This window comes from Lepidochelys kempii, chromosome 16, assembly GCF_965140285.1.
Source record: "Lepidochelys kempii isolate rLepKem1 chromosome 16, rLepKem1.hap1, whole genome shotgun sequence".
Classification (NCBI taxonomy): domain Eukaryota; kingdom Metazoa; phylum Chordata; order Testudines; family Cheloniidae; genus Lepidochelys; species Lepidochelys kempii.
The window spans coordinates 24,425,565-24,448,343 of record NC_136395.1 but is presented as its reverse complement, the minus strand read 5'-3'; the positions used below and the strand labels follow the sequence as shown (position 1 = coordinate 24,448,343).

Sequence of the window (22,779 nt, the reverse complement as noted above, 5' to 3'; positions counted from 1 at the left end):
ACAATCTGCTTAGTGCTGCTTTGGAGTGTAAATATAATCCAGGCAGAGTGTTGAGCAGCAGTACCTCATCACACTCGCTCTGTTTCTAGACCTGACCTCCCACCGCACGGGCTGTGCCACTTCGTAAGAGTGAGTCATCCATAGAGGAAGATGTGCTGGAACAGAGAGATCACTTCTTGTCTTCTCAAATGTAGTAGGATATGCATCAGGGAACAATGGCGAAACAGGAACTGAGGGTGGCAAACATTTTGTTTCCAGGTCTCACCTGTCTCAACGAGTTAGCTAAACATGGGGGCACCTTTCAGTTTGCAAGGACCACACTGGGTATTTCCAGCTCCTACACATTGCTGTAGAATTAACTTATTTGGACAATAGAGTATTCTTAAGCAATCCAAAGCACCTACAGTATGCGCTGTGCTTAGCAGAGAGACTTGGTCCCTGCCCTGAGGAGCTTATGCTCTAAAATACAGGATGCAACCCAAAGAGTAAGGGTGACACACTCCAGAGGGGGAAATGATAAGGAGAGGGAAGGACTAAAGTAACACAGTCATATGGCAGCTCATTATAGACCAGTGTACCATTAAGGGTTGTGATAGCTATTTTTTAGCCAAGCACGAGAAGGACTACACATGATTTATTGATCCTGGGCCCCACAGCAGGCCTGGAGCTTTCAGGAGAGATTTGAATGAAGAAATAGGCTGTGGCTCGGCAACAAGAGTCAGGAGGGAGTTGTGAGCATGGGGGCAATATGCAGGAAGGTACATACGCTGAACACACCTAACTCTTTCCATCCGTGGATCTCAAAGCTCTTTGTCATAATCAAGTAATATATGGAATGTCCCTCTGAGGTAGGCCAGTACCGATCGGACCTTACCCAGCAGAAAAGCTAGGCTCAGATACTTACCAGACATTCTGACACCAAGGCCCTTCTGCTAACCACTAAACATTACTTCCTCCTCTGAAATTCTACATCTTAGAGCATGTGAGTCATGGCACAAAACAGATGATTTTCAAGTTGATCACAAACTCCTGCAGTTAGGGTGATCTAATCATGTCATATCCATGAAGAGCTCCAAATATTCTTAGACTCTTAGATTGGTTGCTAACAGGCCATTGCGAATGGGCTTAGCTAGGAATAATCAGAAGAAATTAACAGGGAAAATTTGGGTCAAATATCAAAAACTTCTTAACAGTGAGATCTCCTAGGCCACAGCAGAGTTTCCTACAAAACATTGTGGAAGTTCCACCATTTGGGACATGTAATTAGGGTTGCCGACTTCGGTTGGAGGAATTCCTGGAGATTCCATCACATGACAAAGATTAATTCCTGGAGGGTTGGCAACCTTGCATGTAATATTAAACCAAAGCACTAGAAAATTAAATTGTAAGGAGCAATCCTGTACTGGCTGGTGAAGACAGTATAGATAACTTTAACCTCTATGATATGCTAGTGATCATACAGCAGCTAACCTCTTGTGTCGCTTAGGCTTTTCCCTTTAGGATTCTGTTTGAAGCTATTTACAGATTCTTCTTACCAGACTCCAAACTGTGGGTCCTTCAGGGGAAGGGCACTTTGAGGCTTTAAATTCTGGCCCTTTTCATGACATTACAGTGATACTTATTTGAACAGCCTGTGCTAAGACAGAAAGCAGAGAAGCTGGCCGTAGCTTCCAAGATCTCACTGTTTGGTGTGCCCAAGTACAGGTCTTTGCTGAAGATCAGACGGTTGTCTCTTCACAGCAGTCTTCAAAGGAAGGGGATGGGGGGAGGGAAAGAGCCTATTTAATGAAAAAAGTCTTTTTGTGAAGCAGCCTGAAAAGCATTTGTGATAAATATATATAGCAGACAAGACATCTAGACCAAGGAGCTGACACAAGCAGAAGCATCAGGAACACCAACCTTTCAAAAGAAAGGTTATACTAACAATGTTCTGAAACTCCCGGGGCTTTGGCGCTAACTGGTCATCTGCAGAAAACAGCAGCAGGAAAGAAAACAAACAACACAGTGGACTCATGTGAGGGACCTACTGCAATCCTGAGAGAGGAGAGAACTCCGCCAAGTCTTCAGTGCCCACAGACAGCTTACAATTGTAAAGGCACTCAGGGATGGGATGGAAGAGAGACTGATGAAATAAGAACTTGATGTCTGGGAGCTCCCACCAATGCCAGCCCACTTTTAAGCCTTTCATCACATCGTGGCAACTGGGTCACGAAGTTAGGCTCTCACTTTAGAAGGCAGGGTTTCAAGTTCTGCAGCAGGAAGCCACAGTGACAAGGGGCAGTTTGCAAAGAGAAGAGAAGGGCACCAGAAGGCAAAAATTATGACGATCCAGAATGCAGGTCGCATTAAGTTCACCGGGGAAAAGTAACATAAGAGGTGACGCAGAGGGAACAACTCACAGGGGTTACAGAACTGCCTAAGGAAGTCTGAGGAGAGGATGCCCTTGGATAATAAAGTCAGGGGATGTTTTCAAAAAGGATCAACTAGGAGAAACAGAATGAAATTAAGCAAAGGGAAATTTGCTTGTATCTCTTACCACGGAGAAGGCTTTGCACAGCCCTCATATGAGGCATATACAGTCCCACGGTTGCTCTCACCCATCCACCTCTGGAGGCAGCAGCACCTGCATTTTTGTTTCTGTTTTAAATCTCAAAATATTCTGGTACATCTGAAAACATTTCTTTAAGGCCATCTTCTAGTTTGAGCAGATTCTTTCCTCCTGTTTGTGACCTCCACTATCAGGAGGCAGGAATGAGAGAGGGGGTCCTCTAGAAGTCAGAGCTACCAAGAATCACCTGTCAAAGTGGCTGTCCCCTCCCACTGCTCTTAATGCACCTGCACTCAGTTAAGGTGACCACTTTCAAAATGGCCACTACCTCTCACTATTTCCAGTGAGAATTTAAGCAGCCTGCGGCCTCAGTACCACTGAGAACAATGGGAGATGGAAGTCATTAGGAAAGAGGGCAGGTGCACATGGAGCTCTTTGTTCTAGATTCTGGAACATTATTTAGCAGCCCCCGCTGAAGAAACTCAGTTATGAAAAATAATGGGGAAAATTATTCTGAACTCTAAAAAAGTCTTTAAATATAGCCTGTGCACAAGGGTTCAGTGAGTTTTAACAATAAGGGAAATGTGAAATACCTGTGTTATTCCGTTATTAAAGATCATTTGGGATAAAAAAAAATACCCCAATCCAGGTGCAAACTTCTTAGGGGACCAAATGAATTTTAAACCACAAAATAATTAACTGCTTGTAAATTCTCCAAAATAAATAAATTCTGTACTCAAGGAATAACTGCTGTAATTTTGGGGAGGACACATTGTATTCTTCATGCATAACAAAGCGGTTGAATCTCTGCATTAAATGTAAAACTCAGCTCAGCCTCAACTCTGGACCCACAGGCATTGCTTCCACAATGAAGTTACTATGGGAAGGCAGTGAATTTGCATCCTTTTGCAAGACTTGCTGGACAACACCTGTTCCTCTATTCTGGACCCTAATTAAGTAAACGCAGACATGCTAGGAAGAATGCTAGAGATCAAAGTGCCAGAGGCTACAACCAGGTGCTGCTTTTGTAGGGAGTTTTTCCTCCCTTACCCCAGACCCTCAAGAACCTTCCATTACAGGTACATGATCACCTGGTGTAATAATGACAGGATGGATTCTTCACATATTTACCCACAACGCCACACAGAACAGATGGCCCAAGGAAGAAAAGAGAATTTCAGAGGTTTTTAACTAATATATGTTCAGCTTGTCCAGAATCCCTGTGGTAAACAGAGCCTGGAGATTTCAGACATCATCCTTCAAACTCAGCTTAAATCACAGGGGAGAAAGCGGCCTTTTGGTTTAAGCAGCAATTAAATAGCACTGGCTTGAGCACAGTGCAGACCGCAAGTGCACTGGCTTCCCCCATGCCAACCTACTGCATCCCCTGCTATTCCAGGGCAGCCTGAGCTCCCCTGCCACCAGCTCGGATAGTGCCCCATGCGCGTAACACCCCTAGCTATTCCAGCTCTGGGCCTCTCCAAAGCACAGCTTGCCAATGGTACCAAACTGATGTGTGTATCATATGCACAGGGGCGAGCTAGGGGAAACCCTCAAACTCAGAGAATGGAGTTAGCAGCACACTGGAGCATGAAACGCAACCTCACCACTGCTGGGATGCAGTTCCGGAGCTCTTAGCCGCTGTGGCACAGCCTGGCGTCACAGCAAACAATGCCCTTCTCTGGAACAGAAGTGCATCCTGCAGGTTACGAGGTTGGAGAGTGGGCATCAGCTAGACATGGAGTCAGGAGGCAGCAACATTCTCACCCTACCCAACACCACTTCCGGTCCTCAGTCTGATCTAGAAAGTGGCTCCCTCAATCTATAGGACGACTAGCCAAGATGGACAACACAACACACGTTTCAGGAACAACGTTCTTATGGGGGGAAGCCGCAGGGCGAGGAGTGGCTTGTGTGCACGACTGAAGCCCAAAGTGAGGCCAAGGATCCCAACACCATGAATCCGCATCCCACTGGGTGGCAAGACCGAAAGAGGGCAGGAAGGACACAAGGGGGGCAGTTTGGACAGCTCTGTGCTGCTGATTGATTGGACTTACCATTATTTTAGCAGTGACGGGGGCATGGGGCAGGTAAACGATGCACCACAAGTTCAGACCTTTTGGGCGGGGAGCAGCCGTCTACGCGGAAGAGAAGGGCCACGTCGAGATACGCACAAGCCCAAACTCAGTCAGGTCCATGGGGTGAAGATGGGGACGAAATTAGCCCAACGTGGCAAGGATGCTGCTTTGTTGGGGCGAAGGGCTATGCTCAGCTGGAATCCTTCTAACCACCCACTTCTACACTTGTGATGAGTCCCCAGCCAGAGGCACCAGGCTGAGTGATGCAAACTCTGGAGAGCAGCGCTCTAGCAGAAGGGAGCCTGGGAATTCCCGGAGAGCTCTCTTTATTGACTTAGAGAAGCTGGGCTCTATGACACAGCTCAGAGCGGCCATGGCTGAAAGTTAATGAGTCACCAAATACAGGAACTACTCACGGTGATAAGATACCTGGTCCCAAAGCCCCTCCACAGATGCTCTCACATGCAAGGAGAGGTCAGATTCTTAATGAGACGCAGCCCTCTTCAGAGCATGCCTGGCCCCGTTAACAGATACTCCAGGCTGGGTTCTCTGGAGGAGAGTATTCTAACCCGGTCATGCTTAGGTTACGACTACACCACAGCTGCAAGCTACAGAGATAGACAGACACTAGCTCTGCTCCAGCCAGCGTAAGTACATACCCAGGCATCAGGGCTGGCTTGTACTCTGGAGGCTAGCCAGAGCTGCTGCCAATGTTACACTGCTGTTTTTAGCCTGCTGGCTCAAGCAGAGTTACATGTCTGTCCACCCGAGCTGGAAAGCACGCTCCCAGTTACTGTGTAGAGATACCCTTACGCTCAGCGTTTCTATGCTGCTGTTTGCAATGGACATTTCCTTTGAGGAGGCAGGTGCCAGCATCACTGTGGGGGTTGCTCAGACCTGGGGGAGGAGAAAGGAGCATGATGAAGGGGCAGTTCCTCAAGTGACTTCTAGAGGCAGTTGCTTCCAGCCCCTCCTGAGGTAGGCAGAGGAACAGTGACTATACTGGTGGCACAGGGAGACACCATGCAGGTGGAATAGCCTCCTGGGTTACATCTAGTGCATTCGGCAGCCAGACTAGCGTAGGATTATTCCCTATAGCACAGTGCCTAGTGCACCATCCAGCCTGTGGGCCTCCCACCACTTGCTTTGGGAGATTATTCCACAGTCTAGCAGATCTCTCACTCATGCTGAAACGTTTCCAGATGTTTGGCTTGAGTTGTCCATCGCTTAACGCCATCCCCATACCCCACCTGGACCACTCTAAACAGCCCATCTCCTCCCTTGACCGTCCCAGCCTTGGCAAGGGGTTACCCTTCCCAGAATCTAGAAGTGCCAGCCCTGCTTACACAGGGCCAGCAGCAGCACCCTTTGCTGAAGTCGCTACCAGCCCCGTCCCTGTGGGAAGCTGCAAGAGATCACCTGCTCTCACACGTTATCATCTGGCCGGGATGTCTGAAAGCTGGCTGCCTTTCCAAACAGCTGTCAGCCCTGCTTCGCCAGTACAAGAGTCCATGCTGCACCGCGTCCTGCCTTCCTAGTCACGAAGAAGTCATTTCCCCCCGGCTCCGCATATTCCTCAAGTGCTTTCTTAGAAAATGCAAACTCCATCCCTGTAGTCTTTCAGAGATAGAGCGCAGCTGAGCATTTGGGTGGGGGGTGTTGGTGTCTCTCTCTCTCCACCCCTACCAGAGGCTCAGTTCTCTGCAACCTTCTAATATCTCAGCCTCACCAGCCAGTGCCCACCATCTCCCTTCAGCTGCAAGACCTCCAGCCCACACCACAACTGTTCCCAGCCCACAGCCTCACTAGTCGTCTGAAGTTAAACTCCACACACATGGCTGGCAGGCAGGCAGCAGCCATGCCCCAGGGCCCAGCAGTGCAGCTCATCAGGAAGGAAGGCAGAGGGAAAGGCATAAAGGGCTGGTGTTAGAGCCAACGCCCTATGGGAGCTGGTGGGGGGAAGTGGGAAACAAATACAAACTTTTCTTCATTTCAAGAGACCCCGTTGCTCTGAAGTGCGTGGCTGAACACGGTCCTGCTCCCATGCGCCCATTACGGCTTTTTAGAAATAAGAACCAAACCAGTAGCAGGTGGCAGCACCTATGCCCGCCCAGCATCAGGAGCGGAGCAAAGTGGACAATGGTGAGTGACTCAGGCCGGAAAGGCAGGAAACTGGTGCCCGCAGAGAACTCCCCCTTCCTGGGGAACATGTAACAGCTGGCTGATCCCCACTGCTTCCTGTCCAAAGCAAAACCAACCCCCGCTCCACCGAAGGACTCCCTGGATGCACTGGAGTGTTTCAGGGTGTATGTGTCATTGCTGATCCAGCTACTTGCTACAGCCATGATGCCGTTAAGGCATCTAGAGAGACAACAAAAGCCTGTGGGTGATGCAGATGGTAAAGCACAAGCCTGCTGCCCAGCAGACACACAACAGCTATAGTTCAGTGGTTTGAGCATTGGCCTGCTAAACCCATGGTTGTGAGTTCAATTCTTGAGGTGGCCATTTAGGGATCTGGGCCAAAAATTGGGCATTAGTCCTGCTTTGAGCAGTGGGTTGGACTAGATGACCTCCTGAGGTCCCAACCCTGATAGTCTATGATTCTATAAACAGCCAACTGTGCAGGCTGCTGGAGCTAGCTCCTTCCCGTAACAGGAGGACAGTGCTAATGAACCTATGACAACCTTGCCCCCAGGGTGACTCGCTGCAGCACGAGATACTCGGCATCATGACAGCTCAGCACTGGGGAAGGTAAAACTTGCTCTCCCCAGCCGCATTTATACATTATTGAACTCTGTAAAGTTCAAACACAGTTTGTACGACAGATGCTTTAGAAAACCGCATAGTCACCCACCCATTGTCTTCCTTCTGAGACTTGTGGGAACTCGGGTGGACCAGACCGCTGAGAGCCAGCACAATTTTACTACAACCGGGATTCTTATAAATGAGAAATCAAAGGGAACTGATGAACAATCCTATGGTGCAGCTGCATCTATTCACACCAGCTAATGGCGAGCATCTGAATGCTCAGCACCTCATCCTCATGTTCATGTCCAGGAAAGCTAGCCTGGAACTCCCCGCCTCATGAAGTTGCCTGCTCATCATCATGAAGTCCACCAAGTAGGCCAGAAGTCTCAAGAAAGCCGTCTGTCCCGTGGCATTCTAGCACTTCTGTTACCCATCCCAGACCAGCGTACAGGGCACTTGGCTGGGAGAGTCGCGGGTTGTGAGTTCTAGTCCCCACTCTCGTGCTGACCTACTGTGTGTGACATGGGGCTAGTCACTGCACCTCTCTGTGCCGGGGTTTCTGCGTGTGGCGAGGAGGAGAATTCTCACTCACTTTTGAAATGTGCTGGGAGAGCTACAGATGAGCAGTGCTATAGAAAAGAGCTAACCCAGTCCCATTCGATGCTATCATCATCCCACTTCAACCCAATCTGCTTACATGTCCCCAGTAAATAGTTCAGTCTGGATCCAACACTTGTGATGGTGGTAAGTCCATGCTGTAACGAGTTACAGCAACGAACACATCTCATTTGTCACAGCAGCTCAAGTGACAGGAAAACATTTTGGTTGTGAATGAGACACAGATAAAGGGGAAGAAGGAACAGCCACATGCCTGTGAGCCTGCAAACACACACTCTTCCCTGCCAGGCAAAACAGAAACACTGTGGAAAGAGAAATACACTATCTGCTTATTCGAAAAGCTGAAATTCGGGGACTGATTTAGCTTCCTTAATATTTCCAAGTGATGATTCAAAACACTGAAATGAGCCTCCCTACAGAACAAAAAGAAAAGGAGGACTTGTGGCACCTTAGAGACTAACCAATTTATTAGAGCATAAGCTTTCGTGAGCTACAGCTCACTTCCTCAGATGCATATCATCCACGATATGCATCTGAGGAAGTGAGCTGTAGCTCACGAAAGCTTATGCTCTAATAAATTGGTTAGTCTCTAAGGTGCCACAAGTCCTCCTTTTCTTTTTGCGAATACAGACTAACACGGCTGTTACTCTGAAACCTACAGAACAGTGTGTGTTATCAGTGAAGGGAGAAAGACAACACTGCAACCTAGCTAGAGCTTTTGGAGCCAGATTCTGCTCTCAGGTATGCTGGTGTAAATCTGGGCTAATGCCAGTGAAGCCAGCATAGGTCTGGATTCATACCGGTGTCCTAGAGAGCAGGATCTGGCCCTAGGTGGCTGGCTTCTGACAGATCCTCTTACTCACACAACAACATTACCCTTCTTTTTAAGGAATGCTTTGGGAAGGGTGTCACACAACCCCCTCCCTACTTTTACGGAAAGATATTACAACTGCAAAATGACCAAGACACTAAAAAAAAAAGGACAGTCACTTCTCCGAGTGCTTTAACTTTAGGCATGAGCAGCAGCAAATACTAGTTTCACCTCGCAAGAGAAAAGCCAGAGCAGCTTATTTTTAAAAAAAACGCAACTGGGTCAGTAGCTGCCTGGAGTGGAACGAATGGACGGCCCGAATGGGTACGTCCAAAAACCCATCGCTCCACGGGCCCCGCTCCTGCTGCGCAGGACAAATACATTCGGTTACAGTGCGATTTTTCAAGATCGCCAAAGTGGCTTATGAACACACAAGCCCCACTGCCTTTCACCAGCGGGCTTGGGAGCACAAGCCCTTATATCCAATCACAATTTTTTAGACCCTCCAGGGGCCCAGCTGATGAAGAGCAGCAAATTATAACAATAGTTCTTTGGACTTCAATAGCATCTTTCATTTAAGGATATCAAAGTGCTTCACAACATCAATTAGGCCTCAAAATGTCCTAGTATGCTGGGGAAGTTCTCTTGTCCTCATTTTAAAGGTAAGGAAACTGAGGACAGAGTCAAAGGGACTTGCCTGATGGAAGTCACAGCATTTTAACATCAAAGTAGGGAATAGAACTCAGGCATCCTGACTCCCAGATCCATACCACCACTAGACAGTCTTCTCCCCCCTTACCTGAGCACAGCATTGAACAATCAATAGATCCTTTCTAAAGTTCACTGTAAACTTTGCAGCACACAGGTACACTAAGGAGCATTTACACTGGTCTTTATCATCTACAGTAATAGACTTGCCTCTTAAGCAATACGACTTAGGTCTTGCACTTTCAATTAAATGGAATTTTGGTTGCAATTACCCCTGCTAAGTGGCCTGTTCCGGCTCCGGGATCTGCTTCGCTGTCTCTGAAGTCGCGACCTCCGGAGCAGTCGATAGTAGTAAGACGGTCTCCCAGAACTTTTCCTGCTGTTCACTGACATTTTTGTATCTATATGTGTCACACAGGCACACACGCACGCTCACTCACTCCCCCCTCCCGTCAAAGCAGCAACACTTCCAGCGTCTAATTAACAGGAGTCCGATTCTTTAGAGTAGAAGGGGGGAGAAAAAGAAAGGGAGCTCTTCAAGTTTGACATTTAAAATAAAAAAAACCCCAAACCCAGCACAGAGCACATGTCTGAGCAGAGGCAGAACTCGCAGCAGGCAAGATGCACTGTACGAACAATTCCAGCCCCCAAAACGATAAGCCTGTTGGAGTTGGAATAGGAAGCCAGAGTTGGCCTGGGCTCTTGAAATATGAAGAAAAGGCTGGAAGAAATCCTGGACTGGATCGTCTTCATTGGACAGCAATATCTGCCTGAGCCACACTGGAAAAAGCAAAGCTTCCTGCTAGGGGATGGCTGCGCAACCCAGGGTGCTAATCAAGCTTGTACCTGCCTCTGGCCACTACATCTTTCTGAGGGTGAAGCTTCAGCCAGCAGGATCTATAACAGGAGGTTCCTAGGGCTTTGTGAAAGAGGAGATCGGGAAAGGGTGTAATGAGTTCCTTGCCATGGGACACATGTTTATCATCATGGAGTGAAAGCCCCAGAAAACAAAGTGAAACTTGAGAGGGGATCACTTTAATTAGAACTCAAGCGAACAGAGCACTGGACTCTCCTGGAGGCCCTTTTCCTTTCAACATTCAAACTAAATTATAGCATGTCGCACGAGTTAAAGAAAAAGACCCAGTTACCATTCAGATTCCGGCAGCACATGAGATTCTGTCTCTGGCTCATAGAGCTCAAAAATTACATCTGAATGGGCAGAATTAACACTTTAAATCACAGCGAGAGAAAAAAATAAAGGTGTCAAGGAGTCCCTGGGCGATGCTCTGGAACTGCTCCCCACGAAGCCAGGCAGGACTCTGGGGAAGTCTCCTCTCTGGGAGCAAGCTGTCTGCAGGACACACAGCTCACACAGCTTCCACCTTCCTGGGTCTGACCTCGGAGCATTCAGCATCCTCTGCCCCTCCGTGCGCGTCCCACAGCCAATCCGCTCAAGCAGGGTCTTGGGGAAGCCAGAGGGTCCTGCCCCCCAACTTCGCAGTCAGACAGGACTCTCAGCCAGCCAGTAAAACAGAAGGTTTATTAGACGACAGGAACATGGTCTAACACAGAGCTTGTAGGTGCAGAGAACAGGACCCCTCAGCTGGGTCCATTTTGGGGGAGGCAGTGAGTCAGACAACCACGTCTGCACTTCACTCCTCATCCCCAGCCAGCCCCTAACTGAAACTCTCTCCAGCCCCTCCTCCTCTGGGCTTTGTCCCTTTCCCGGGCCAGGAGGGCACCTGATTCCTTTGTTCTCCAATCCTTTAGCTCTCACCTTGCAGGGGCGAAGGGCCAGGCCATCAGTTGCCAGGAAACAGGGTGTCGGCCATTCTGTGTCCAGACCCCTGCACACACCTGCCCTCTAGGGCTCTGCAATGATCATACACCCTTATCCCACCACCTAGATACTTAAGAACTGCATAGGGGAAACTGAGGCACCCCCACAATATTCAGAGGAAACACTAAGAACAGTCCCGCTTCGTCACAAAAGGCCAACTGGATGGATTCCCAAGTCTCCAGTTTAAAAAGCTCAGCTAAGAGGTGCGTTATCCAGAACCCCTCATCCAGGCACCCAGAGAAGCCCCTGCAGCTGCAGGCATGGAAATGTTCTGAGAGAAGAGTGGCAGGGAGGATTTAAGAAGGATGGAATTGCTGTAGGCCAAGGAATTAATACACTAGCCCTTTCTTCTATGGAAACCTGAATTTGCACTCCAAGCTAATTGAAAAGCCGGAAAAATCTGACTGCTGGATGGGTTACTGGCTAGTGACATTTTCAGAGGGCCTGCCTGCGCTGTGGCTGGCTTTGCTAACTTTCCCAGTCTCTTGCAAGAAATGTACCTATTGGCAATATCAGTGAGGAGATCAGGGAGAGAAAAGGTAGAGGGACAAAGCCACCCTGGCCATGACTTGGCCATCTCTGGGAAAGCGTGGAAGCTTGTCTTACCTGTGCCATGCCTGTTCTGGTGATAGGCAGAGGCTGCCACTCTGCAGGGCTCTTGATTCACCACCTTTCGCTAGCACTACATTCACTTAAAGAAAACAAAAATCTTTAATTCCACCCCAGATGGTCTCAGCCACCACCACCTGCCCACCTACTTCCAACATTTGCAAAATTTCCCTGATTAAGCTGGGCATGAGAAACATTAGGATTTTACATAGTTTATATCCATCTTATCTAAATACTGAGCAGCAAAGGCATATTTTACTTCTCTGTTTAGAAAGGCCCTTCAGTCCAGTCCATGACAAACAGCACGTCTTAGTCTTTGCTGAAGTCCAGGCCTGGTTTTGAGGCCATGCCTAAGGAATTCTATACTAACTTTTAGATGGTGCTGAAATGAACCAATCAACCTGGCAATGACAAGTTTAGGTCAAGTAGGCAAAGTCACAGCTGGACAACAGATGACTCTAATCTCTCCCCCCTCTGCAAGATGCAACAACGGAGCAACATTCCATTGCCTGGCTTCCACCCAGCTGCACCAATCACTGACCAAATTCACACAGCAGATCAGGAGAAAGAAAAAGGCCACAGTTGCTTTACTTCTACCCAACTCCTGCTACCCAGGAGTGACACGGTTTGTTTTCACCCATCTGAATGGCAAACAAACTACTAAAACATTTTCCACAAGAACTTCGACTCCTCTTGGACTGGTTTGTGTTTTCAATTCAAAGGAGAGAGAGGCACATATTTAAATTAGCAATGGGGAAATCTCAAACTATTTGGAGGCTCAGTTTGGAGATTTGGTTCAGAGCAGCAGCTGAATGTTCAGGTCTCTATATGGTGAGCAGGACGTTTCAGAAGAGACCCTCCTCCAGCAGGATTAATAGGACCTAGGTTTTGGTCAAGCTAAAAATGCCACAACAGCCTTTCCCATATCTCATTTATGTCTCTGGCATCTCTCAATCAGAAGGCATAGATGGAAAATGAACATTTAAAGTGAGAAATTATTTTAAGAAGTTTACCCAAATTCAGAGGGTCCAAAAGGGTAAGGTTCAGCAACTTTGTTCTTGTTTAACCAGAACCAGCTGACATCTTTGATCGACCTGGGATGGAGTGAAGGAGAGATACTTGGTGATCTTGCTAAACTCTGAACAGGTGGAAGTGATCAGGTGGTGTGTGGTGATGGTTCTGCATCCATTCATGTGCACTTAAGCATCTGTTCTGTATTTAGTTTTTTCCTATTTCCCCCTCCAGTACCTAAGATGTTCATGCAGGTGACCATAAAATAGGAAGAGTTAATGAGGGGCTATAAACTATCCTGACAAGAGAAGGGAGTCTTATAATAAGAACATAAATAGCCTGGAGTTTTATTAAAGTTTAGCCAGCCTGCCTCTCGGTCTGTCTCACTCACTTCAATAAAGGTTTTGAAGGCATTAAGTACAGATGGCTACAGAGCAGCCGGTAACAAAATGAATGACCCAGCTGGGAGGTAAGAGACTGGTTTGGACATTTCCAATTATTCCAGAGCTATTTCTTTTTTCCCTTTTGAAAGCCATGTCCTGACACAAGTGCTCAATTGTGTGAAAGACTCTAGTGCTTGCAAAAGCAGCCAGATTAACAGCCCTGGAGAAAAAAATCTTTTACTTATCTCCAAAATAACATAGGCAGTGGGAATGCAAGCTTTCTGCCCAGATCTCTGCCAGGGTGCCACAACCAGATCTGAAGGGACCACCTCCAAGAGAGACAAGCTCAAGCTCCTAATGGGGGGGGGTGTCAACTGGGGCCAAATGTGGTGCGGATATTTGTGATATGGAGACCTGTTCACTGGGCTGAGATCCAACTCATAGCAATGGAGACCACTGAACTGTAATCAAATGGTAGCATCCTATCAATCACGTACAACCGTGAGCTAGGTTTACACTGATGAAATTTAGAGCAGAATTTGGCCACCCGTATTTGCCTAGGCCTCAGCAGTGTATGAGATTTTCCATCAGACCTGTCGTATTTTCTGTACAGCTTTATAAGTCAGGATTTATTTCACTGCTTTGCAAAACAAAACAAAAAAAACTTACAGGGTCTGCAGAAATGTTGGGTCAGCACCAAAGTCAGTTCTGTGATGGAAGCAGAGAAGCACGAAGATTTGTTTGTTTGTTTTGAGAGCAAGAGCAGCGTGCAGTTGCCTGAGGTTTCTACCAGTTCAGAGAGACTTATGTCCATGGCAGCTGGCAGACACCGATCTCCAGTGGCTGTAGTTTTTCTTTTATCATTCGCCTACTTGTTTATGCCTGGAAAATAATCACTGTTCTCCAGAATCTATTCTCTGGAGACCGCTTCAGCAGTTAGCCTTCTTCCTTTCCCACAGGGCTTCAGGGGAGAGCCATCATCTTTCTCATCTGGTTCTCTGTCTATGGAAAGGCCCTCTCCACCTTTATTCTTCGTGCCTCGCCACTGTGCCTCAACCATGGTTGGCGGGATCCTTATAGGCAAGGATATGAGAGTACTTCAGATTCCATGCCCAGTCAGTTCTTAGACTACCTATAGAGAGAAAATTAGTACTAACTGTGGTGAACTTCATTTTTTATGTTGACACCTGTCCACCAAGAACTGAACTGAGACCCACAAATTTTTTCTTGGACTACTGTCCATAGTTGTGAGATCGAGATAAGTTTCAGTGATGTTACAATCCGTGTGGAACCAATAATCTAGAGGTCAAGGATCATTAAAACATAGATACACTGCCTACCTCCGCCTCAGCCTCTTGTGCTATTACATGGCCACAGTAGCATTAATCATTGTGTTTTCAGGGACAAAAAAATTGGGGGTGAGGGAAGCAATTAGGAGGAGCCCCCCACCCAGTGTCCCTGCCCCCCAGTCCCCCCACCCAAGGCAGGTGGAGGATCCGTGCCGCAGTTCTCCACAGCTGCCCGCCCAGCTCTTATCATCAGAGCCCTGCATGGATACATTTGTATCCGCATCCGTGCTGCTATCTGCAGAAATGGTACACGGATACAAAGCGAATACCCGCACATTTGCGAGGCTCTTCTTATCCTGCTCTGCCTCACCATTGTGCACAAAGACTTCTGAGTCCCTTTCTCAGAGACCAAGATAGGGCCAGCTAGCTGCCACTCCTTTAGGGCTGATTCCCACAGCCTCCTGATAGGGTGGTCTTTTCTTTTCTCTTCCCACTGCCGCAGTTCCATGGGCGTTTTCCCCCCCACAAAAGGATGGGGAAGGCCAGACATCAGGAAGCCCATGATTCTTTGGCAGAACCATCATGTTCGGGGGGGGGAAGGGGGGGTCAAAGGCCCTCCAACGGTCACCTCTTTGTAGTCTTTTCCTTATCAGAGGATCTGAGTGAGAAAAGAACCCAGGGGGTTACATATAAAAAAAGGTCAAAGCAACTGGTTTTCCAGTAAAAAGGAGTACTAGTGGCACCTTAGAGACTAACCAATTTATTTGAGCATAAGCTTTTGTGAGCTACAGCTCACTTCATCGGATGCAAGTGAGCTGTAGCGCACGAAAGCTTATGCTCAAATAAATTGGTTAGTCTCTAAGGTGCCACTAGTACTCTTTTTCTTTTTGGTTTCTACTGTTACACAACTGTTAGGCACAAACTACTTTTGACTAAGCACCCGGATGAAGTTTCCACTCAGTCTGGATTCTCTAATCAGAAAAAGGCTGGAGACAAATTTGAGGCACCAAGCTTCTTCATTTCACCATGAAGTAGCCGATATTCTTCAAAAGGCCACTAAGAACGTTGGTGACCTACTAAGACTAAGGGTGAGCAATATAGCTGGGTTGACCTGAGTTTTAGATGTAGACCATGTCTAAGTTTTAAGTACATTCAGTAGAGAGAAGAAAGCAGGCAACTCCTAATGAAAACTCTAGTAATGTATAGGTTATCTTGCCAGACAGGGACTTGGGATCTTTAACTCAACTAATTGATCTTTAACTACTCATGGTAAATAGGCCCAATGGCCTGTGATGGGATGTTAGATGGGGTGGGATCCGAGTTACTACAGAGAGTTCCTTCCTGGGTGTCTGGCTGGTGAGTCTTGCCCACATGCTCAGGGTTTAGCTATCACCATATTTGGGAAGGAATTTTCCTCCAGGGCAGATTGGAAGAGGCCCTGGGGGGTTTTTGCCTTCCTCTGCAGCATGGGGCATGGGTCACTTGCTGGAGGAGTCTCTGCATCTTGAAGTCTTTAAACCACGATTTGAGGACTTCAAAAGCTCAGACATAGGTGAGAGGTTTATTGCATGAGTGGGTGGGCGAGATTCTGTGGCCTGCATTATGCAGGAGGTCAGACTAGATGATCATAAGGGTCCCTTCTGACCTTAACGTCTATGAGTCTGAACAAGCTGAAAATACATCCTGAAGTGGAGAGGTTCACTGCAACTTTATTCAACTGCTTTGTTTGGAGGCAGAATATGATCCTGATTTCAGAGTGGATGAAAATGAGTCATGACAAATTTACACGTCCAGTTTTTCAAAATGAGATAAAGGTTCTTAAAGCTGCAAGAAAGATATCTGAGAACATTTCTGGAAAGTGGTCTGCAATTTTGGTAGATTAAACAAACACACTTCTCCAACAAGGAGAAAATGGTGTTATGCCTGCTGTATGTTGATGACGACATGAATATTCATTGGATAGTATAATGTAGCCTGTACCTCAGCAGGGGCTACCAACTCACTAATTAAAGATGCATTGTGTCTAAATTTGAGCATCAGCAATTGTCATGGAGAATATTATGATGGCACCACTAACTTGACAGACTTAATTTCAGGTGTAGCAACCAGGCTAACAACCGAAACTATGAGCTAGATACACTCACTGCTTTGGGCACGCTTTGAATTTGGTGTGCTAGGCTGCTCTTAAAAATGCTATCCTTAGAGATGCTCTTGAAACTGGTTGATTTAATTTTGTCATTTGGTAAACAAACAAAGGGCTATATTTCAGGACATAAAACATGAAGTGGTCAGTACAGCATCAGGCATCTATGTACTCTGTCCAACAAGATGGTCTTTCTATCCAGAAGCATTGGCTTCAATTTCTGAAACTCCCTTGCACCACATGCAACTTGGGAGACACCAAAGGATGCAACCAAAGAGCCTGAAATGAGAGCTCTCATTGGTGGAATAACAGCTCAAATGGAAGAGTTGAACTAGCTCTTTTGTACTGAACTAGGTTGAAAGTCCTAAACATGGTAGACAATCTATCCAAAACTCTGCAAGGCTCAGGCATTTCAACCACAGAAGGCCAATTTTGTATGAAAATGACATCAGATGAAAGCTACAATTTACTCTGGGAGCAAATCTGCCAGAAAAATTCAATGCTGGATATAGTCAGAATGTCTGGGCTTCCAGGGAAGAGAGAAATTCCCAAGAATTTCACATAGGGAAATAGAACCCAGCTACCCAAATTCAGCAAAGGAATATTATAAATACCTCTCCTTTGATGTCACTGGTTTTTACAATGTCCAGTATTCAATAAAGATCTAAACAGAAAGACTACAACATTATTCAAAATCTTGAAACTCCCATAACAACTCTAAGCATAACACAGACTCAAGTTCAAGATGTGTTTCAAGTGTATGGTATCGATTTCAGCCATGATTATTCAGCTTCATCTGTTGCAAGCCAACTGTCAGCTTACAGAAAGATCACTGAAGTCAATTCAGAAGTCTCAGTTCATTCAACCAGACTGAACACCAGCTGTTTCCTGAAGTGGTAAAAGTTACTAAAAATGATTTGGTCATATCGGCAACGAATATTGTAAGCGAGAGCACTTTCAGGGGTCTACACCAGTGGTTCTCAACCAGGGGTACACATACCCCTGGGGGTATGCAGAGGGCTTTCCGGGGGGTACATCAACTTATCTAGATATTTGTCTAGTTTTACAACAGGCTACATAAACACTAGCGAAGTTCATACAAACTAAAATTTCATACAGACAATGACTTGTTTATTCTGTTCTATATACTGTACATTGAAATGTATGTACAATATTTATATTCCAATTGATTTTATAATTATACAGTAAAAATGAGAAAGTTCGCAATTTTTCAAAATAGCGTGCTGTGGCATTTTTATATTTTTAGGTCTGATTTTGAAAGCAAGTAGTTTTTAAGTGAGGTGTAACTTGGGGGTATGCAAGACAGATCAGACTCCTGGAAGGTGTACAGTAGTCTGGAAAGGTGAGAGCCACTGCTCTACACCACATTAAGCAATGGCCTTGATCCCCAGTGTGGACAATCACAGCTCAATAGGTATATGATTTTACATGTACCCCTGGACAAAACTGATGACTTACAGATGTTGAAGAAGAATTTATTTCAAGAAACCCAGGACAAAGATCATCAGCTGGAACTTTTTCAGATTTGTAAGTCATTCTTTTTACTCCTGTTTTTAAAAAGTAATGCTTTAATGAGTAATTTCGTACCATGACTATATTTGTCCAGTTTAATAGAGTGTGATAAAATGAGCTTCTGTTCCACCCTTAGGACTCGTCTACACTATCTCTTAAGTTGATGCAAGTTACATCGCTCAGGGGTGTGAACCCCGCCCCTTCAGAGAGATGCAACTTACATCAACTTAACGCAGTGTCTACACCACGCTATGTTGGCGGGAGACGCTGTCAGTGTTTCCTTTACTGATACACTCCCTGAACTTTAGCATCTGTGCCCCCATCTCCCAAGGACGTTCCCATGTGAAGAGTTCGCCTGCTGGGCTTACATGGTGGGCTCTCACCCATCCACATCCATGCTTCAAGAGGAATATAATAACATAAGAAGAAAAGCCTTGTCAGACTAATTTCTTGTGCCCTCTCCCATCTCAGAACACACTCGCTAATTAAATCATAATATTAAGCCAAATGCTGAGGAAGTAATTAGGGCTGTTCTGCAAAATGTGTCCAATGTCGCAGATGGGCTAGAACCATCAGATGCCAAATATAATAAAACAGCAGGTGCAACTTACACTTACAGCACTGTAGGGCCTTTCTATCAACTCTATTCAGTCCCCATCCAGGTGAAAGTTTCCAGCTGATAGATTAGATACTGAAACAATCTCGTCTCTCAAACATTTTTGCAGAAGAACGTATTTTCTTTCAAAATGTTCTTGTTGTTCAACCAACCTCCTCCCCCCATCCAGTTTTTCAGACTTTATATTGTTGGAAAAACTGAAAAGGAAAGTTTCCACACAACAAACCGTGAGGGGAAAAAAATCATTTTTGTTTCTTTTGAAATGTTTTATGGAAAATAATTACCATTTTCTTATGAGCTCTAGAACCAAAAAAAATAGATAAATAAAACCTTTACAGGCCACACACACACACACACCCACTGAAATGCAGTCACCTCTAGGGTGGAACATGGCAGCCGGTCTATAGTTGCACAGCAATACTACACGAGGGTTGAGAAAAGGACATGAAAACCTGAATCCTTTACTTGAAATTCAGACGTAGCATTTATTGCTCACCGTTTAATCACTGGGGCTATTGCTAGCAGGATTTCAACCATGGCACCTGTTGTGCTGTTCTGTACTTTGACACTCATTATACGGGTTTTATCATTAATTATTTATTATTGTTAGCGTGGTAGCACCTAAAGGCCCTGAACAAGATCAAGGTCACGCTATGCTGTGTACATGCAGACAGACAGTCCCTGCCCTAAAGAGCTTACAATCTATCTAAACCAGACAGGTCCATGGTGGGAGTCAGGAATTATCATCCCCATTTTACAGGTGAAATATTCAGGAACAAAGTGACTTGACCAAGGTCACACCAGGATCCCAGATCTTCTGAGTCCTAGTCTAGAGCCTTCTTCTCCAGACAATCCTTTCATAATGGAAAAAAAAAAATCATTATGATGCCAAGCACTTGCAGACTGCCTTTCATCCAACGACCCCAAAGGGCTTTTTTAACATTAATTAAGCTTCATAACATCTTTCCCATTCTCCAGACAGGTTATAACCCCAATATTTTTAAACTCAGGTGCCTAAATTTAGGCACCTACATCCATCTAAGTAATAGTGGCCTGATTTTCAGAAATCAGGATCACCCACAACCCCCCTACCCACCCCCAACTCCAAACATTTGAAAGACGTGGCTAAGTGAGTTATCAATGTTCCACAAAAAAAGGAAGTGGCAAGACTGCAGGTGGAACCCAGGAGTCCTGACGCCCAAGCTGCCTGATCTCACCAGCTGACAATTTGCTCCTCCACCAGAGAGTTAATTTTGTAAACGCGACCTTTTGTTTCTGTATTTCACAGACTTCCTTCCCAAGCAAGGAGTTCAATCAATGTGACATACCAGCTCCATTAAAGTTGATGCGACAGGTAAACAGAAGAGTTGACAAACGTTATTCACTGCATGGTAAACACCACCACAATGATCCACAGAGGAAGCGTCACTCAGTAACCAGACAGGTTACAGTAACACTGAGGAGAGTCAGCGTGTCTGAGAACCCAACCAGAGATATTTCCTTGGCAACCTAATAAACTCTGTGCCTGCCAAAGAATTGGAGAGCAACAGAGGTTGACCTCAAAACAGGGACATATTTCCTGACGATTTCCCAACAAAACAATAGAGCTAAAGTCCCAAACAGGTTTGTTCAACTTCTGACTCCAGCCAGGAGAGATGTGGATTAAATGATAAAATTGAAATCTAGAGTAATTTAGCTATGCATTTCTAACACCATATGAAGCTGGACTCAGATAACGTGGTTTGTATCCTGACCATTACTGACAGGAATAAAATGTCTACCTTAAGATCTGTGTGTTTGAGTCCAATCGACCTTCATGAAGCTGAAACATGTGCAATGTCTTATTGTAGAATTTCGTTCAAGAAGTTTTTATTTCTCATGTAGAGCTCTTGCCAGAAGCAAAGAACAATAAACCTCTGGTCTGAAGCAAACTACCATAGAAAATATCCTACTGCAGAGAAAACATTGAATAATTTTTTTTGCAATATTACAAAAAGTGGAAAGTCTGCAGATTTGCTGTGTGCACAATTTCCTGGCCCTTTTGGTTTCCACAAGTGGCTGCTCTAGGGCTTTATTTAAGTCTGATCATTCTCTACCAAGAAGTTATTACTAAAATAAAACAATGATCCTTTGAATGGCTAATGGGGAACCTATAGCTCTGGGCTTCCAGGTATCTGCCGTTTCCTTCTCCATGACAAAATTAAAGCAGGAACCCATTGTGACCTCTGCAATTTGAGCCAAGAGGTTTGCAGTGCACTCAATTCACTGAAACTCTTACTCATTCCTGCAGCCCAGCTAAGCTAACATTGCTATTGACAGGGGTGACTAGCTAACATAGTAAAACAGACTGTCTCTAAGCAGAAGGATCCAGGCATAAAGAATTCTTTCTAATACATGACACCAACCCTACTTTTCACTAAGCACAAAAGAAACCATAATACACACCGAGTATATTGCTTGCTACCGATGCAAAAGACGGATACTCCAGAGACTCTGAACAGGAGACTGAAGAAAGTTGCCAGGGGTATTCAGAGACAACTTACTTCCTCATTCTTGTAATGGTGCTGCTCAGAAATACGTTATTTACAACTATGGGAAGAAATAGGACAACAAAGAAACTTTCCCAGCCTTTTTGAGACTATCAACCCAGATGTCCTCCATATGGGGCCTAGAATCGATCAACATTTTTCCACTGAAATTTCTTTTGATGGAAAAATCCTTTGTAACCAAAACAAAAATATTCACCAAAGCAATTTTGGTTTAATCAAACATTTTTGTTTTGCAATTAAAAATTTTGTTTTAATTTCAGTGAAAAAAACCATCAAATAAACCAGACTTTCTTGCTTTCTCACCCACCACTTTTCCACTGGGGGAGAAAAGGGGGGAGATGGTCGGGGGAGAAAGTGCTTTTGTTCCCACCAAAACAAGTGCTCAAAATTCTGAAAATTTTCATTTATAACATTTTTTTTTAAAATGTCTCAAACTGTCAAACAAAATGAAAAATCATAATTGCATTTGAAATTTTTCACAAGATATAGTCACTCTTTTCTGAGCAGCTCTCAAAGGCACCACCAGAGGCCTGGCTCTGCAGGCCCTCTAACTTCACAGGTCTCCTCCTCCTCCTCCTCCTGGGTGCGTTCTGGGGACATCCAGGTGGAACATGGTTGCTGTGCTGCTCAGATGCCCAGTGAGCCCTAACGTGGAACGATGTGATGCTGTAGCATAAGTATGCGCGAGGGGTGGCCGAGTGGAAGAATGAGTCAGTGAAAGTTTCTCAATGGCCAGGACAAAACCTGAAGTTAACAAGAGGAAAAAAGCTCAAAAGGTTTGGTCAGCTGGATACACACCAGTGCTTCCCTCCAGAGACCTCTGAGCCAAAGCGCTGTGAAACATGCACAATAAAACTCCGAAGCAGCTGAAAGGCACTGAGTTCCAGATTTCACTAGAAGCCCACCATCAAACAAGGTTCAGCACAAAAGTTTGTACATTTCATGTCGGGGTTGGGTCAGCTATTGTATCTGAATAGATTCCTTTATGCCTGCACGATGCATCGTCACTTATTTCATCATGCTACTCCCAATGACAAGCAATGGAACAAGACTCCTGAGCACAGGGGTGCTTAGGCTCAAACCAGACCAAAACAGCAGTGAGACTGAGCTGGCAGGACTGCCCTTTTTTCGAAGGAATAACAAACATTCAGAAGTGAGAGAAAGAGGATGTGTGAGGAACTTCCGTTCTGGTAGATTAAAAAAAACAAAAACAAAAAAACCCACAAAAACAAAACACACACCTCTTCTACTATTAAATGCCAACAGTGCTAGTTATCAGTGTTCGTGCCAGTGAC

At 45.6% G+C, this 22,779-nt stretch overlaps 1 protein-coding gene and 1 long non-coding RNA gene across 10 annotated transcripts in view; both read right to left on the bottom strand.

Moving 5' to 3' along the window:
- DAB2IP (DAB2 interacting protein) overlaps positions 1-22,055 on the bottom strand; it is a 275,146-nt gene extending 253,091 nt beyond the window's left edge. For 3 of the 9 annotated variants that reach the window (XR_013634766.1, XM_073314874.2, XM_073314873.2), the window contains exon 1: positions 9,784-10,072. Coding sequence is in view for 5 of the 9 variants with exons in the window: in XM_073314874.2 (XP_073170975.1) it covers positions 9,784-9,904 (121 nt within the window). In the remaining 4 variants the exon portion in view is untranslated. Of the gene's footprint in view, positions 1-9,783; positions 10,074-21,977 lie in introns of those variants that run through there. The other 6 variants (XM_073314868.2, XM_073314875.2, XM_073314872.2 and 3 more) reach the window with 4 other exon arrangements.
- LOC144929500 (uncharacterized) lies at positions 10,567-20,320 on the bottom strand. The gene is made up of 4 exons (XR_013634756.1): positions 20,264-20,320; positions 14,024-14,486; positions 12,974-13,054; positions 10,567-12,042 (listed from the first exon to the last, which is right to left on the bottom strand). It is a non-coding gene; the product is annotated as an uncharacterized LOC144929500 (long non-coding RNA).
- Positions 22,056-22,779: the final 724 nt, after the last annotated feature.